Source organism: Anomaloglossus baeobatrachus, chromosome 4 (assembly GCF_048569485.1).
Source record: "Anomaloglossus baeobatrachus isolate aAnoBae1 chromosome 4, aAnoBae1.hap1, whole genome shotgun sequence".
In the NCBI taxonomy this organism is placed as follows: domain Eukaryota; kingdom Metazoa; phylum Chordata; class Amphibia; order Anura; family Aromobatidae; genus Anomaloglossus; species Anomaloglossus baeobatrachus.
The window spans coordinates 330,989,791-331,006,380 of NC_134356.1; the positions used below are offsets into that span (position 1 = coordinate 330,989,791).

General features: G+C 53.2%; 1 protein-coding gene across 1 annotated transcript in view; it reads right to left on the reverse strand.

Annotated features, from left to right (window-relative positions):
* ASZ1 (ankyrin repeat, SAM and basic leucine zipper domain containing 1) overlaps positions 1 to 16,241 on the reverse strand; it is a 222,246-nt gene extending 206,005 nt beyond the window's left edge. The window contains exon 1 of the mRNA XM_075342520.1: positions 16,107 to 16,241. Coding sequence (XP_075198635.1) covers positions 16,107 to 16,202 — 96 coding nt within the window. The 5' untranslated portion in view covers positions 16,203 to 16,241. The remainder of the gene's footprint in view (positions 1 to 16,106) is intronic.
* Between the last annotated feature and the right edge of the window lie 349 nt (positions 16,242 to 16,590).

Sequence of the window (16,590 nt, forward strand, 5' to 3'; positions counted from 1 at the left end):
TTGGATGAGAGCTCCATCTGCGCAGGCGCCACTATTTGAACCGGGACCGCGGACAATGGGACACTCACTGCACCGGCCTGCTGCATGACTCACCTGCCGACGCTGCTGCTGCCACCACGGGCCCCGCGGCTCCTGCCACCACCTGCCACCAGGGACCCCGCTGCCACTGACCAGCCGTGCCTGCCAGTACAACCTCTGCCTCCTGTGACCCCGCTTCACCACCACTGCTGCCCCCCTCCGGTAAGAGAACACCGGATTATAAGACGGACCCCATTTTTCTTTTATTTACCTTTATGTCTAAGTTTGGGGTGAGTCTTATAATCCGGTGCATCTTATAAAGCGAAAAATACGATAGATATTATTATATATATATATATTTTTGGTCAATTGAAGATATTTAAACAAAACATTACTACTTTACATTTTTTCAGTTATTTTTTTTTTTTCTTCTTAACGACACCTTTGGTTTAACCCCTTAACGACCGCGGGCAGTAAAGTTACGTCCTATTTTAACATAACTTAAAGACCAAGAACGTAACTTTACTGCCTAAAGTTCATTTCATTGCCGTTGCCATAACAACGGCTTTCAAATGAGGTCCCCTGCTGTTTCTTACAGCAGGGGACATTTGCTTGACCCCCATCCACGATCGTTGTCATTGGCTGTTCAAATCTAAATCGCCAACCACATTGATCGCACTGGTTTCGGCTAAAACAATGCCCGAATCAGTGCGATACTGTGAGATCCTGCTATGAGGTGCAGCAGCAGATCATAGCAGGACATCAAACATGGCTGCCGCCGCTCCTGCTCCCCCTGTGAGTTTTGGGTGCTGCCCCTGCGCGCTCCCGTGATAGCCCCTGCCAGTGCTGATGTGCGCCCCCCCTCCCCGATGTGCCCCCCCTGCTGCGATCTGCTTTCCCCCGCTGCGATCTGCTTCCCCCCGCTATCTCAATTCTGCTCCTCCGGTCTCCCAATCCCCACCTCTCCATCTGTTCTCCCTCTCTGATGTTCCCTACCTGCCCTCACGGGTAGTCCGAGGTCTTCACTGGCCCGATCACATCTGCCTCCATCGCTGGGTCCTTCCTGGGTCTTCTGATGAGCTGTCCAACTTCCTGCCTGCTGCTCTCCTGTAACAAGCTGTCCACTTGCTGCCTTCTATTTCTCCTGCAGTTCCTCTGGTCAGTGTCACTGATCCTCCTGCTAATCCATTAGGTACTATCTTTTTTTTTTTTCCTGTATTCCCTGTCCATTTTTACACCTTATCCGTCTGTGCGTCCCGCCGAGCACTGATCAGTGATGCATCAACGTACAGTATCTGCACCCGTGGTCAATTTTCGGCGTGACTTTTTTTTTGTCTGTATCTTGCGTTGTTTTTTGCACCTCATCCGTGTGTGCGTCCTGCAGCGGCCGAGTACTGATCAGAGATGCACATAATGGATCGACGCCTCTGCTCAATTGTCGGCGTGACTATTTTTTCTCCGTATCCCTGTCGCTTTTTGTATCTCATCCGTCCGTGCGTCCAAAAGCGGCCGATCAGTGATTTACAGCGTCTGCGTTTGAAAAGTCAAATTGCGCTCCTTCCCTTCTGAGCCCCGTCGTTCGCCAAAACAATTACTTGCCACCACATATGGGGTATCTGCATACTCAGGTGAAATTGCACAATAAATTTTCATTTTTTCCTGATACCCTTGTAAAAAAAAAAAAAAAAAAAAAACTACCTGGTTGAAGAAAAAATTTTGTGGTAAAAAAAAAAAAAATAAATAATTTTCACGGCTTGACGTTACCAACTTCTGTGGAGCCCCTGGGTTTAGAAGGGGCTCACCAAACATCTAGATAAATTCCTTGAGGGGTCTAGTTCCAAAATTGGGTCACTTGTGGGGGAGCTCCATTGTTTAGGGGTCTCCAAACGTGACATTGCGTCCGCTAATGAGTCCAACCAATTTTGCTGTCAAATGGCACTCCTTCCCATCTGAGCCCTGCCATGCGCCCAAACAATTACTTTCCACCACACATGAGGTATCTGCGTACTCAGGAGAAATTGCACAATACGGTTTATGGTGCATTTTTTCCTCATACCCTTGTGAAAAAAAAAGCTACCTGGTTCAAGTAACAGTTTTGAGGTAAAAAACAAAAAATATATATATATGTATTCATGGCTCAACATTATCAACTTCTGTAGACCCCCAGGGGTTCAAAGTGCTCAACAAACATCTAGATACATTTATTGAGGGGGTCTTGTTTCCAAAATGGGGTCACTTGTGGGGGAGCTCCATTGTTTAGGCACCTCAATGGGTCTCCAAACCCGACATGGCATCCGCTAATGAGTCCAGCTAATTTTGTGTTCAAAAATTCAAATGACACGCATTCCCTTCCGAGCTCTGCCGTGCGCCAAAACAATGGATTTTTTACCACATATGGGGTACCCGCGTACTCAGGAGAAATTGCACTATAAATTTTATGGTGCACTTTCTCTTTTCTTATTTGTGAAAATGTAAAGTTTTATGGCTAAAGTAACATTTTTGTGTAAAAAAGTAACATTTTCATTTTTTCCTTCCACATGGCTTTGGTTCCTGTGAAGCACCTAAAGGGTTAATAAACTTCTTGGATGTGGTTTTGAGCAGTGTGAGGGGTGCAGCTTTTAGAATGGGGTCACTTTTGGGTATTTTCTGTCACCTAGGCCTCTCAAAGTCACTTCTAATGTGATGTGGTCCCTAAAAAAATGGTTTTGTAAATCTTGTTGGAAAAATGGGAAATTGCTGATGAACTTTGACCCCTTCTAACTTCCGAACAAAAAAAAAAAATTGTTTAGAAAATTGCGCTTATGTAAAGTAGACATGTGGGAAATTTTATTTAGCAACTATTTTGTGTGACATATCTCTCAGATTTATGGGCAAAAAATTTCAAAGTTTAAAAATTGCAAAATTTTCGCCAAATTTCCGAAATTTTCACAAATAAACGCAAAAAATATCGGCCTACATTTACCACTATCATGAAGTGAAATATGTCAAGAAAAAAAAAAAAACAGTGTCAGAATCGCCAGGATCTGTTGAATCGTTGCAGAGTTATAACCTGTCAAAGTGACACTGGTCAGAATATCAAATAATGGCCCGGTCATTAGGGTGTTTTAGTGGCCGGGGGTGAAGGGGTTAAGACAGACCTGGATCTATTCATGAATCAGGAGAGCCTGACTCCAAAACATCCCCTTTTCAAAAGCAGCATGAAAAAAGCTGTTCTTGATGAATTTGAGCCTGTGTGTGTCCGTTCTTTCTGTATTGCCAGTCAATGCATGTGGGGTGAACTGCGCGGGACAGAATACTGAGTGTGGAGCATCATATTGTTAGGCTGCTTTCACACTACGTTTATTTAACATGCATCCTGAACGTTTTTTTTGCTGCAAAAGCGGATCCTGCTTTTACAGCAAAAAACGCATGTAAACGCATGTCTTACTTTGCAGGATCTTGTCACTGGATGTTTAGGGGCGGGCATTGGAGTCATGTGATCGGGAGTGAGGGGAACTAAACGTGCCAGACTGGGAGCCGGCTTCTTACAACTGCGGAGGTTCGTAACCAAGGTAAACATCGGGCTTGGATACCCGATATTTATCTTGGTTACGAGTGTCTGCAGCTGCTAGGAGCAGGGCTGACTGCACACGTAACCAACGTAAACATCGGGTAACTAAGAGAAGTGGTTACCCGATATTTACCTTGGTTACGAGTGTCCGCAGCTCTCAGGTGGAGGAGAGGGAGGGGGAAAGACAGAGATAGAGAGGGTGAGGGAGGGAGGAGGAGAGAGAGACAGATCACACGAGACTGGTTCTGGGCATGCTCAGTACTTTCTGGGCATGCTCAGTACAAAAGCAGGATCCTGTTACAACGCAACTCAACGCATTCTGCTAGGCAGGATCCAGCGCTCATTGAAATGCATTGCAGCTCGCGACGCAATGTGAAGGATCCTGTGAGATGCGTTATTTTGACAAAGGTAAAAAACGCTACAAGTAGCGTTTTTGAAACATGTTAAAATAACGCAAAAGTACGGATCCTGTGTGTAACGCACGCAAACGCAGGTGGACGTGAGTCCATTGCAAATGCATTGAAGTGAAAACGCATTTGCACTGGATCCGTCTTTCCGCTAAAAAAACGTTATGGACGGATGTTAAATAAACGTAGTGTGAAACCAGCCTAAGGGACCATCATAGTGACTACGACTGCTGCGACAGATCAGAATATGTTATAATAAGCCGTCTCACCAAAGGTATTAGCAGATGGTCAAAAGACTTCACGCCCGGATATATTAAAGAGTAAAATAATATCTAGCGTTAGAATTAATATTGAGCAGAATTTCTTGCATTGGGTCGTTGGTGTAGTTGTGGCGTTTTTATTTTTGTATTAATAATAGTGATTATGAAATTAAGTATTTTTAATTCAAAATGAAATTCACTGTTTATTCTAGTTTTACTGAAACACTGGGGGCTGCCATCTTGGATTTTCTGTGTGTAACGACAGTTAGGCTATGTGCGCACAGTGCGTTTTTGCGCGTTTTTCGGGTGCGTTTTTGGCCTCAAAACTGCATGACTTTGCTTCCCCAGCAAAGTCTGAGTTTTCAATTTTGCTGTCCGCACACAACTGTTTTTTTAATCTGCGTTTTTGAGCTTGAAAAAAAAAAAAAATGGACATGTCAATTCTTTCCTGCGTTTTCCCACCATGCAATGCATTGGAAAAACGCAGCAAAACGCAGAAATCAAAAACGCAGCAAAACGCAGCCAAAAACGCACCAAATCGCGGTAAAAAACGCATGCGTTTTGACGTGTTTTTTCGACGCAGGTGCGTTTTTAGCGGCCAAAAACGCACAAAAACGCAGCGTCAAAAAGACGCAGTGTGCGAACCTAGCCTAACTCACCTCAGATCCGGCAGCCCCTGTGCATAAGAGACAGTTGTCGCTCTCCGACCCTATCTCCTGCACTGTGTCTGCGTCTTCCAGTGACCTGCACAAATCCCCGGGGCTGTCCAGATTGCAGTCATCTTTGAGGAACTACCAGTGTATGCTCTGTGCTGCACTTTGTTTCCCCGTCACCCGGCGGGATGTGTGAGCACCTAAGTTAGGCTGCCGCTGCTATCTCCCTCGCCCCTCCCCCCCGCAACTCTGTCTCCACTGCTGCCGCCACCCCCTTCTCTTGTGTGCTCACCTCCAGCCGCCACTCCTAAGGAATACAGCAGAGCGCGATATAGGGAGGGAGGAGCACTGAATACAGCAGAGCGCGATATAGGGAGGGAGGAGCACGGAATACAGCAGAGCGCGATATAGGGAGGGAGGAGCACGGAATACAGCAGAGCGCGATATAGGGAGGGAGGAGCACGGAATACAGCAGAGCGCGATATAGGGAGGGAGGAGCATGGAATACAGCAGAGCGCGATATAGGGAGGGAGGAGCATGGAATACAGCAGAGCGCGATATAGGGAGGGAGGAGCACGGAATACAGCAGAGCGCGATATAGGGAGGGAGGAGCACGGAATACAGCAGAACGCGATATAGGGAGGGAGGAGCACGGAATACAGCAGAACGCGGTATAGGGAGGAGCACGGAATACAGCAGAGCGTGATATAGGGAGGAGCACGGAATACAGCAGAGCGCGATATAGGGAGGGAGGAGCACGGAATACAGCAGAGCGCGGTATAGGGAGGGAGGAGCACGGAATACAGCAGAGCGCGATATAGGGAGGGAGGAGCACGGAATACAGCAGAACGCGATATAGGGAGGGAGGAGCACGGAATACAGCAGAACGCGGTATAGGGAGGAGCAAGGAATACAGCAGAGCGCGATATAGGGAGGGAGGAGCACGGAATACAGCAGAGCGCGATATAGGGAGGGAGGAGCACGGAATACAGCAGTGCGCGATATAGGGAGGGAGGAGCACGGAATACAGCAGAGCGCGATATAGGGAGGGAGGAGTACGGAATACAGCAGAGCGCGATATAGGGAGGGAGGAGCACGGAATACAGCAGAGCGTGGTATACAGCAAGGCACGGAATACAGGAGGGCAAGGTATAGGGAGGAGCACGGAATACAGCAGAGCGTGGTATAAGGAGGGAGGAGCACGGAATACAGCAGGGCGTGGTATACAGCGAGGCACGGAATACAGGAGGGCGCGGTATAGGGAGGGAGGAACACGAAATACAGCAGAGCGCGATATAGGGAGGAGCACGGAATGCAGCAGAGCGCGGTATAGGGAGGGAGGAGCACGGAATACAGCAGAGCGCGATATAGGGAGGGAGGAGCACGGAATACAGCAGAGCGCGATATAGGGAGGGAGGAGCACGGAATACAGCAGAGCGCGATATAGGGAGGGAGGAGCACGGAATACAGCAGAGCGCGATATAGGGAGGGAGGAGCACGGAATACAGCAGAGCGTGGTATACAGCAAGGCACGGAATACAGGAGGGCAAGGTATAGGGAGGAGCACGGAATACAGCAGAGCGTGGTATAAGGAGGGAGGAGCACGGAATACAGCAGGGCGTGGTATACAGCGAGGCACGGAATACAGGAGGGCGCGGTATAGGGAGGGAGGAACACGAAATACAGCAGAGCGCGATATAGGGAGGAGCACGGAATGCAGCAGAGCGCGGTATAGGGAGGGAGGAACATGAAATACAGCAGAGCGCGATATAGGGAGGAGCACGGAATGCAGCAGAGCGCGGTATAGGGAGGGAGGAACACGGAATGCAGCAGAGCGCGATATAGGGAGGAACACGGAATACAGCAGAGCGCGATATAGGGAGGAGCACGGAATACAGCAGAGCGCGATATAGGGAGGAGCACGGAATACAGCAGAGCGCGATATAGGGAGGAGCACGGAATACAGCAGAGCGAGATATAGGGAGGAACACGGAATACAGCAGAACGCGATATAGGGAGGAACACGGAATACAGCAGAGCGCGATATAGGGAGGAGCACGGAATACAGCAGGGCGCGGTATAGGGAGGAGCACGGAATACAGCAGGGCGCGGTATAGGGAGGAGCACGGAATACAGCAGGGCGCGGTATAGGGAGGAGCACGGAATACAGCAGGGCGCGGTATAGGGAGGAGCACGGAATACAGCAGAGCGCGATATAGGGAGGAGCATGGAATAAAGCAGAGCGCGATATAGGGAGGAGCACGGAATACAGCAGAGCGCGATATAGGGAGGAGCACGGAATACAGCAGAGCGCGATATAGGGAGGAGCACGGAATACAGCAGAGAGCGGTATAGGGAGCAGCACGGAATACAGCAGGGCGCGATATAGGGAGGGAGGAGCACGGAATACAGAAGAGCGCGGTATAGGGAAAAGCACGGAATACAGCAGAGCGCGGTATAAGGAGGGAGGAGCACGGAATACAGCAGGGCGCGGTATAGGGAAAAGCACGGAATACAGCAGGGCACGGTATAGGGAGGAGCACGGAATACAGCAGGGCGCGGTATAGGAAGGAGCACGGAATACAGCAGGGCACGGTATAGGGAAAAGCACGGAATACAGCAGAGCGCGGTATAAGGAGGGAGGAGCACGGAATACAGCAGGGCGCGGTATACAGCGAGGCACGGAATACAGGACGGCGCGGTATAGGGAGGAGCACGGACTGCAGAGGAGCGCGGTATAGGGAGGAGCACGGAATACAGCAGGGCGCGGTATAGGGAGGAGCACGGAATACAGCAGAGCGCGATATAGGGAGGAGCACGGAATAAAGCAGAGCGCGATATAGGGAGGAGCACTGAATGCAGCAGAGCGCGGTATAGGGAGGGAGGAACACGTAATACAGCAGAGCGCGGTATAGGGAGGGAGGAACACGTAATACAGCAGAGCGCGGTATAGGGAGGGAAAAACACGGAATACAGCAGAGCGCGGTATAGGGAGGAGCATGGAATACAGCAGAGCGCGATATAGGGAGGAGCACGGAATACAACAGAGAGCGGTATAGAGAGGGAGGAGCACGGAATACAGCAGAGCGCGATATAGGGAGGAGCACGGAATACAGCAGAGAGCGGTATAGAGAGGGAGGAGCACGGAATACAGCAGAGCGCGGTATAGGGAGGAGCACGGAATACAGCAGAGAGCGGTATAGGGAGGAGCAAAGAATATAGCAGAGCGCGGTATAGGGAAAAGCACGGAATACAGCAGAGCGCAGTATAGGGAGGAGCACGGAATACAGCAGAGCGCAATATAGGGAGGAGCACGGAATACAGCAGGGCGCGGTATAGGGAGGAGCACGGAATACAGCAGAACGCGGTATAGGGAGGAGCACGGAATACAGCAGAGCGCTGTATAGGGAGGAGCACGGAATACAGCAGAGCGCTGTATAGGGAGGAGCACGGAATACAGCAGAGCGCTGTATAGGGAGGAGCACGGAATACAGCAGAGCGCGGTATAGGGAGGGAGGAGCAGGGAAAACAGCAGGGCGCAATATAGGGAGGAGCACGGAATACAGCAGGGCGCAATATAGGGAGGAGCACGGAATACAGCAGAACGCGGTATAGGGAGGAGCACGGAATACAGCAGAGCGCGATATAGGGAGGGAGGAGCACGAAAAACAGCAGAGCGCGGTATAGGGAGGGAGGAACACGGAATACAGCAGAGCGCGGTATAGGGAAAAGCACGGAATACAGCAGAGCGCAGTATAGGGAGGAGCACGGAATACAGCAGAGCGCAATATAGGGAGGAGCACAGAATACAGCAGGGCGCGGTATAGGGAGGAGCACGGAATACAGCAGAACGCGGTATAGGGAGGAGCACGGAATACAGCAGAGCGCTGTATAGGGAGGAGCACGGAATACAGCAGAGCGCTGTATAGGGAGGAGCACGGAATACAGCAGAGCGCTGTATAGGGAGGAGCACGGAATACAGCAGAGCGCTGTATAGGGAGGAGCACGGAATACAGCAGAGCGCTGTATAGGGAGGAGCACGGAATACAGCAGAGCGCGGTATAGGGAGGGAGGAGCAGGGAATACAGCAGGGCGCAATATAGGGAGGAGCACGGAATACAGCAGGGCGCGGTATAGGGAGGAGCACGGAATACAGCAGAACGCGGTATAGGGAGGAGCACGGAATACAGCAGAGCGCGGTATAGGGAGGGAGGAGCACGGAATACAGCAGGGCGCGGTATACAGCGAGGCACGGAATACAGGAGGGCGCGGTATAGGGAGGAGCACGGAATGCAGCAGAGCGCGGTATAGGGAGGGAGGAGCACGGAATACAGCAGAGCGTGATATAGGGAAAAGCACGGAATACAGTAGATCGCGATATAGGGAGGAGCACGGAATACAGCAGAGCGCGGTATAGGGAGGAGCACGGAATGCAGCAGAGCACGGTATAGGGAGGAGCACGGAATAAAGCAGAGCGCGGTACAAGGAGGGATGAGCACGGAATAAAGCAGGGCGCGGTATACAGCGAGGCACGGAATACAGGAGGGCGCGGTATAGGGAGGAGCACGGAATGCAGCAGAGCGCAATATAGGGAGGGAGGAGCACGAAATGTAGCAGCGCGCGGTATAGGGAGGAGCACGGAATACAGTAGGGCGCGGTATAGGGAGGAGCACGGAATACAGCAGAGCGCGGTATAAGGAGGGAGGAGCACGGAATACAGCAGAGCGCGATATAGGGAGGAGCACGGAATACAGCAGAGCGCGATATAGGGAGGAGCACGGAATGCAGCAGAGCGCGATATAGGGAGGAGCACGGAATGCAGCAGAGCGCGGTATAGGGAGGGAGGAACACGGAATACAGCAGAGCGCGATATAGGGAGGAGCATGGAATACAGCAGAGCGCGATATAGGGAGGAGCCCGGAATACAGCAGGGCGCGGTATAGGGAGGAGCACGGAATACAGCAGAGCGCGATATAGGGAGGAGCACGGAATACAGCAGAGAGCGGTATAGAGAGAGAGGAGCACGGAATACAGCAGAGCGCGGTATAGGGAGGAGCACGGAATACAGCAGGGCGCGGTATAGGGAGGGAGGAGCACGGAATACAGCAGAGCGCGGTGTAGGGAGGAGCACTGGATACAGCAGAGCGAGGTATAGGGAGGAGCACGGAATACAGCAGAGCGCGGTATAAAAAGGAGCACGGAATACAGCAGAGCGCGGTCTAGGGAGGAGCACGGAATACAGCAGAGCACGATATAGGGAGGAGCACGGAATACAGCAGAGTGTGGTATAGGGAGGGAGGAGCACGGAATATAGCAGAGCGCGGTATAAGGAGGGAGGAGCACGGAATACAGCAGGGCGCGGTATACAGCAAGGCACGGAATACAGGAGGGCGCGGTATAGGGAGGAGCACGGAATACAGCAGAGCGCAATATAGAGAGGAGCACGGAATACAGCAGAGCGCGGTATAGGGAGGGAGGAGCACGGAATACAGCAGAGAGCGATATAGGGAGGAGCACGGAATACAGCAGAGCGCAATATAGGGAGGAGCACGGAATACAGCAGAGCGCAATATAGGGAGGAGCACGGAATACAGCAGAGCGCGGTATAGGGAGGACCACGGAATACAGAAGAGAGCGATATACGGAGGGAGGAGCACGGAATACAGCAAAGCGCAGTATAGGAAACAGCACGGAATACAGCAGAGCGCGGTATAGGGAGGAGCACGGAATACAGCAGAGCGCGATATAGGGAGGAGCACAGAATACAGTAGAGCGCGATATAGGGAGGAGCACAGAATACAGCAGAGAGCGGTATAGAGAGGGAGGAGCACGGAATACAGCAGAGCGCTGTATAGGGAGGAGCACGGAATACAGCAGAGCGCTGTATAGGGAGGAGCACGGAATACAGCAGAGCGCGGTATAGGGAGGGAGGAGCAGGGAATACAGCAGGGCGCAATATAGGGAGGAGCACGGAATACAGCAGGGCGCGGTATAGGGAGGAGCACGGAATACAGCAGAACGCGGTATAGGGAGGAGCACGGAATACAGCAGAGCGCGGTATAGGGAGGGAGGAGCACGGAATACAACAGGGCGCGGTATACAGCGAGGCACGGAATACAGGAGGGCGCGGTATAGGGAGGAGCACGGAATGCAGCAGAGCGCGGTATAGGGAGGGAGGAGCACGGAATACAGCAGAGCGTGATATAGGGAGGAGCACGGAATACAGTAGAGCGCGATATAGGGAGGAGCACGGAATACAGCAGAGCGCGGTATAGGGAGGAGCACGGAATGCAGAGGAGCACGGAATAAAGCAGAGCGCGGTACAAGGAGGGATGAGCACGGAATAAAGCAGGGCGCGGTATACAGCGAGGCACGGAATACAGGAGGGCGCGGTATAGGGAGGAGCACGGAATGCAGCAGAGCGCAATATAGGGAGGGAGGAGCACGAAATGTAGCAGAGCGCGGTATAGGGAGGAGCACGGAATACAGTAGGGCGCGGTATAGGGAGGAGCACGGAATACAGCAGAGCGCGATATAGGGAGGAGCACGGAATACAGCAGAGCGCGATATAGGGAGGAGCACGGAATACAGCAGAGCGCGATATAGGGAGGAGCACGGAATACAGCAGAGCGCGATATAGGGAGGAGCACGGAATACAGCAGAGCGCGGTATAGGGAGGGAGGAACACGGAATACAGCAGAGCGCGATATAGGGAGGAGCATGGAATACAGCAGAGCGCGATATAGGGAGGAGCCCGGAATACAGCAGGGCGCGGTATAGGGAGGAGCACGGAATACAGCAGAGCGCGATATAGGGAGGAGCACGGAATACAGCAGAGAGCGGTATAGAGAGAGAGGAGCACGGAATACAGCAGAGCGCGGTATAGGGAGGAGCACGGAATACAGCAGGGCGCGATATAGGGAGGGAGGAGCACGGAATGTAGCAGAGCGCGGTATAGGGAGGAGCACAGACTACAGCAGGGCGCGGTATAGGGAGGAGCATGGAATACAGCAGAGCGCGGTATAAAAAGGAGCACGGAATACAGCAGAGCGCGGTCTAGGGAGGAGCACGGAATACAGCAGAGCGCGGTATAGGGAGGGAGGAGCACGGAATACAGCAGAGCGCGGTGTAGGGAGGAGCACTGGATACAGCAGAGCACGGTATAGGGAGGAGCACGGAATACAGCAGAGCGCGGTATAAAAAGGAGCACGGAATACAGCAGAGCGCGGTCTAGGGAGGAGCACGGAATACAGCAGAGCACGATATAGGGAGGAGCACGGAATACAGCAGAGTGTGGTATAGGGAGGGAGGAGCACGGAATATAGCAGGGCGCGGTATACAGCAAGGCACGGAATACAGGAGGGCGCGGTATAGGAAAAGAGGAGCACGGAATACAGCAGAGCGCGATATAGGGAGGGAGGAGTACGAAATACAGCAGAGCGCGGTATAGGAAGGGAGGAGACGGAATACAGCAGAGCACGGTATAGGGAGGGAGGAGCAGGGAATATAGCAGAGCGCGGTATAGGGAGGAGCACGGAATACAGCAGAGCGCGATATAGGGAGGAGCACGGAATGCAGCAGAGCGCGGTGTAGGAAGGAGCACGGAATACAGCAGAGCGCGATATAGGGAGGGAGGAGTACGAAATACAGCAGAGCGCAGTATAGGAAGGGAGGAGCACGGAATACAGCAGAGCGCGGTATAGGGAGGGAGGAGCAGGGAATACAGCAGAGCGCGGTATAGGGAGGAGCACGGAATGCAGCAGAGCGCGATATAGGGAGGGAGGAGTACGAAATACAGCAGAGCGCGATATAGGGAGGGAGGAGCACGGAATACAGCAGAGCGCGGTATAGGGAGGGAGGAGCAGGGAATACAGCAGAGCGCGGTATAGGGAGGAGCACGAAATACAGCAGAGCGCGGTATAGGGTGGAGCACGGAATGCAGCAGAGCGCGGTGTAGGAAGGAGCACGGAATACAGCAGAGCGCGATATAGGGAGGGAGGAGCAGGGAATACAGCAGAGCGCGGTATAGGGAGGAGCACGAAATACAGTAGAGCGCGGTATAGGAAGGGAGGAGCACGGAATACAGCAGAGCGCGGTATAGGGAGGGAGGAGCAGGGAATACAGCAGAGCGCGGTATAGGGAGGAGCACGGAATACAGCAGAGCGCGATATAGGGAGGGAGGAGTACGAAATACAGCAGAGCGTGGTATAGGAAGGGAGGAGCAGGGAATGCAGCAGAACGCGGTATAGGGAGGAGCACGGAATACAGCAGAGCGCGATATAGGGAGGAGCACGGAATACAGCAGAGCGCGGTACAGGAAGGAGCACGGAATACAGCAGAGCGCGATATAGGGAGGGAGGAGCAGGGAATACAGCAGAGCGCGGTATAAGGAGGAGCACAAATACAGTAGAGCGCGGTATAGGAAGGGAGGAGCACGGAATACAGCAGAACGCGGTATAGGGAGGGAGGAGCAGGGAATACAGCAGAGCGCGGTATAAGGAGGAGCACGGAATGCAGCAGAGCGCGGTGTAGGGAGGAGCACGGAATACAGCAGAGCGCGGTGTAGGGAGGAGCACGGAATACAGCAGAGAGCGGTAAAGGAAGGGAGGAGCATGGAATACAGCAGAGCGCGGTATAGGGAGAGAGGAGCAGGGAATACAGCAGAGCGCGATATAGGGCGGAGCACGGAATGCAGCAGAGAGCGGTGTAGGGAGGAGCACGGAATGCAGCAGAGCGCGGTGTAGGGAGGAGCACGGAATACAGCAGAGCGCGATATAGGGGGGAGGAGCACGGAATACAGCAGAGCGCGGTGTAGGGAGGAGCACGGAATGCAGCAGAGCGCGGTGTAGGGAGGAGCATGGAATTCAGCAGGGCGCGGTGTAGGGAGGAGCACGGAATGCAGCAGAGCGCGGTATAGGGAGGGAGGAGCAGGGAATACAGCAGAGCGTGGTAAAGGGAGGAGCACGGAATGCAGCAGAGCGCGGTGTAGGGAGGAGCACGGAATACAGCAGAGCGCGATATAGGGAGGGAGGAGTACGAAATACAGCAGAGCGCGATATAGGGAGGGAGGAGCACGGAATACAGCAGAGCGCGGTATAGGGAGGGAGGAGCAGGGAATACAGCAGAGCGCGGTATAGGGAGGAGCACGGAATGCAGCAGAGCGCGGTGTAGGAAGGAGCACGGAATACAGCAGAGCGCGATATAGGGAGGGAGGAGCAGGGAATACAGCAGAGCGCGGTATAGGGAGGAGCACGGAATACAGCAGAGCGCGATATAGGGAGGGAGGAGTACGAAATACAGCAGAGCGTGGTATAGGAAGGAAGGAGCAGGGAATGCAGCAGAACGCGATATAGGGAGGAGCACGGAATACAGCAGAGCGCGATATAGGGAGGAGCACGGAATACAGCAGAGCGCGATATAGGGAGGAGCACGGAATACAGCAGAGCGCGATATAGGGAGGAGCACGGAATACAGCAGAGAGCGATATAGGGAGGGAGGAGCACGGAATACAGCAGAGCGCGATATAGGGAGGGAGGAGCACGGAATACAGCAGAGCGCGATATAGGGAGGGAGGAGCACGGAATACAGCAGAGCGCGATATAGGGGGGGGGGAGCACGGAATACAGCAGAGCGCGGTGTAGGGAGGAGCACGGAATGCAGCAGGGCGCGGTGTAGGGAGGAGCATGGAATGCAGCAGAGCGCGGTGTAGGGAGGAGCATGGAATGCAGCAGAGCGCGGTGTAGGGAGGAGCATGGAATGCAGCAGAGCGCGGTGTAGGGAGGAGCATGGAATGCAGCAGAGCGCGGTGTAGGGAGGAGCATGGAATGCAGCAGAGCGCGGTGTAGGGAGGAGCATGGAATGCAGCAGGGCGCGGTGTAGGGAGGAGCACGGAATGCAGCAAAGCGCGGTGTAGGGAGGAGCACGGAATACAGCAGAGCGCGATATAGGGAGGGAGGAGCACGGAATACAGCAGAGCGCGATATAGGGAGGGAGGAGCACGGAATACAGCAGAGCGCGATATAGGGAGGGAGGAGCACGGAATACAGCAGAGCGCGATATAGGGAGGGAGGAGCACGGAATACAGCAGAGCGCGGTATAGGGAGGAGCACGGAATACAGCAGAGCGCGATATAGGGAGGAGCACGGAATGCAGCAGAGCGCGATATAGGGAGGAGCACGGAATACAGCAGAGCGCGATATAGGGAGGAGCACGGAATGCAGCAGAGCGCGATATAGGGAGGGAGGAGCACGGAATACAGCAGAGCGCGATATAGGGAGGGAGGAGCACGGAATACAGCAGAGCGCGATATAGGGAGGGAGGAGCACGGAATACAGCAGAGCGCGGTGTAGAGAGGAGCACGGAATGAAGCAGGGCGCGGTATTCAGCAAGGCACGGAATGCGAGCATGCATGGCAGCAGAGCATCGTGAGCGTGCTGGTATCTGGTTCCTCCATGTGAGCCGTCATATAGGGGCTATATTGGGCGGCACGGTGGCTCAGTGGTTAGCACTGCAGTCTTGCAGCGCTGGGGTCCTGGGTTAAAATCCCACCAAGGACACCATTTGCAAGGAGTTTGTATGTTCTCCCCATATTTGCGTGGGTTTCCTCTGGGTACTCAGATTTCCTCCCACACTCCAAAAACATACTGATAGGGAACCTAGATTGTGAGCCCCAATGGGGACAGCGTTGCCAATGTATGTAAAGCGCTGTGGAATAGCGCTATATAAATGAATAAATATTATATTATATTATTAGATTATATTCCGGTCACTGCTGGTCTATGCAGTCAGTCACAGGACTTTTTTTGCAAACAGGTGGTGTTATCGGGCTAATCATCAGTTACACCCGGCAGCTTCATTTCAAGGGTTTTCTAACACACTAAGTGAATGGGATAGAGAAAATGTAGTGGTTGTGATGAGGACTCCATGACTAACGCCTCACAGTTCTCTCAAGGCCAACTGGAGACCACGTACTGTCCCCTGAGGCCGGCCAGAAACCACCTCTGGTGAGGAGCCAAGGACCACCGAGTGTGGGACTACCGGACGCAGGACCCCCCTTCCCCGACGCCAACCAGTGACCGCCGAGTGCGGCCCCCCCAAGGCCTGAACGGGACCATCGAAGGTGGCCTTCAAATGGCCAGCCAGAGACCACGGAGCGCAAAGTGCAGCCAGAGAGCACTGAGGCAGCACAGGAGGGACGGAGCAGGTGTCGGTCAGGTACCTTGCCGAGCTCCCCATGGTCGCCGATGTCCCACGGATCATCACTATCGCTGCTCTCTCCGCCCCCGGGGACCGCATAGTAATTACACGCCGCCATCTTCTCCCTTCTCCGCGTCTCTCTTGCTCCTCCGCTGTGGCGTCCTGTCACGTGATAAGAAGGAGCTTGCGCCCCCTGGCGGCTGTCAGTGTCAACACCGTACAAGAAAAGGCGGCAGCAATGGCTCCCGCGACGCAGACCGCACGGTGTGTCCTATGTGCTCTAGTGTCTTGTCTGTTATCGCCCAGTCTCCATAGACAACAGTTTTGATAAAGCGTTTTTTTTTTGTGTGACGATGGCTGTGAGAGGCCACACTGGATGTGCACGTGACTGCCATACAAGACATTATGTAGTACCTACCGTATGTGCCCTGCTACTAGTTTAACCCCTTCACCCCTGAGATTGAACTTCATGACATTTTTTTCATTCTGACCAGTGTCATTTTATG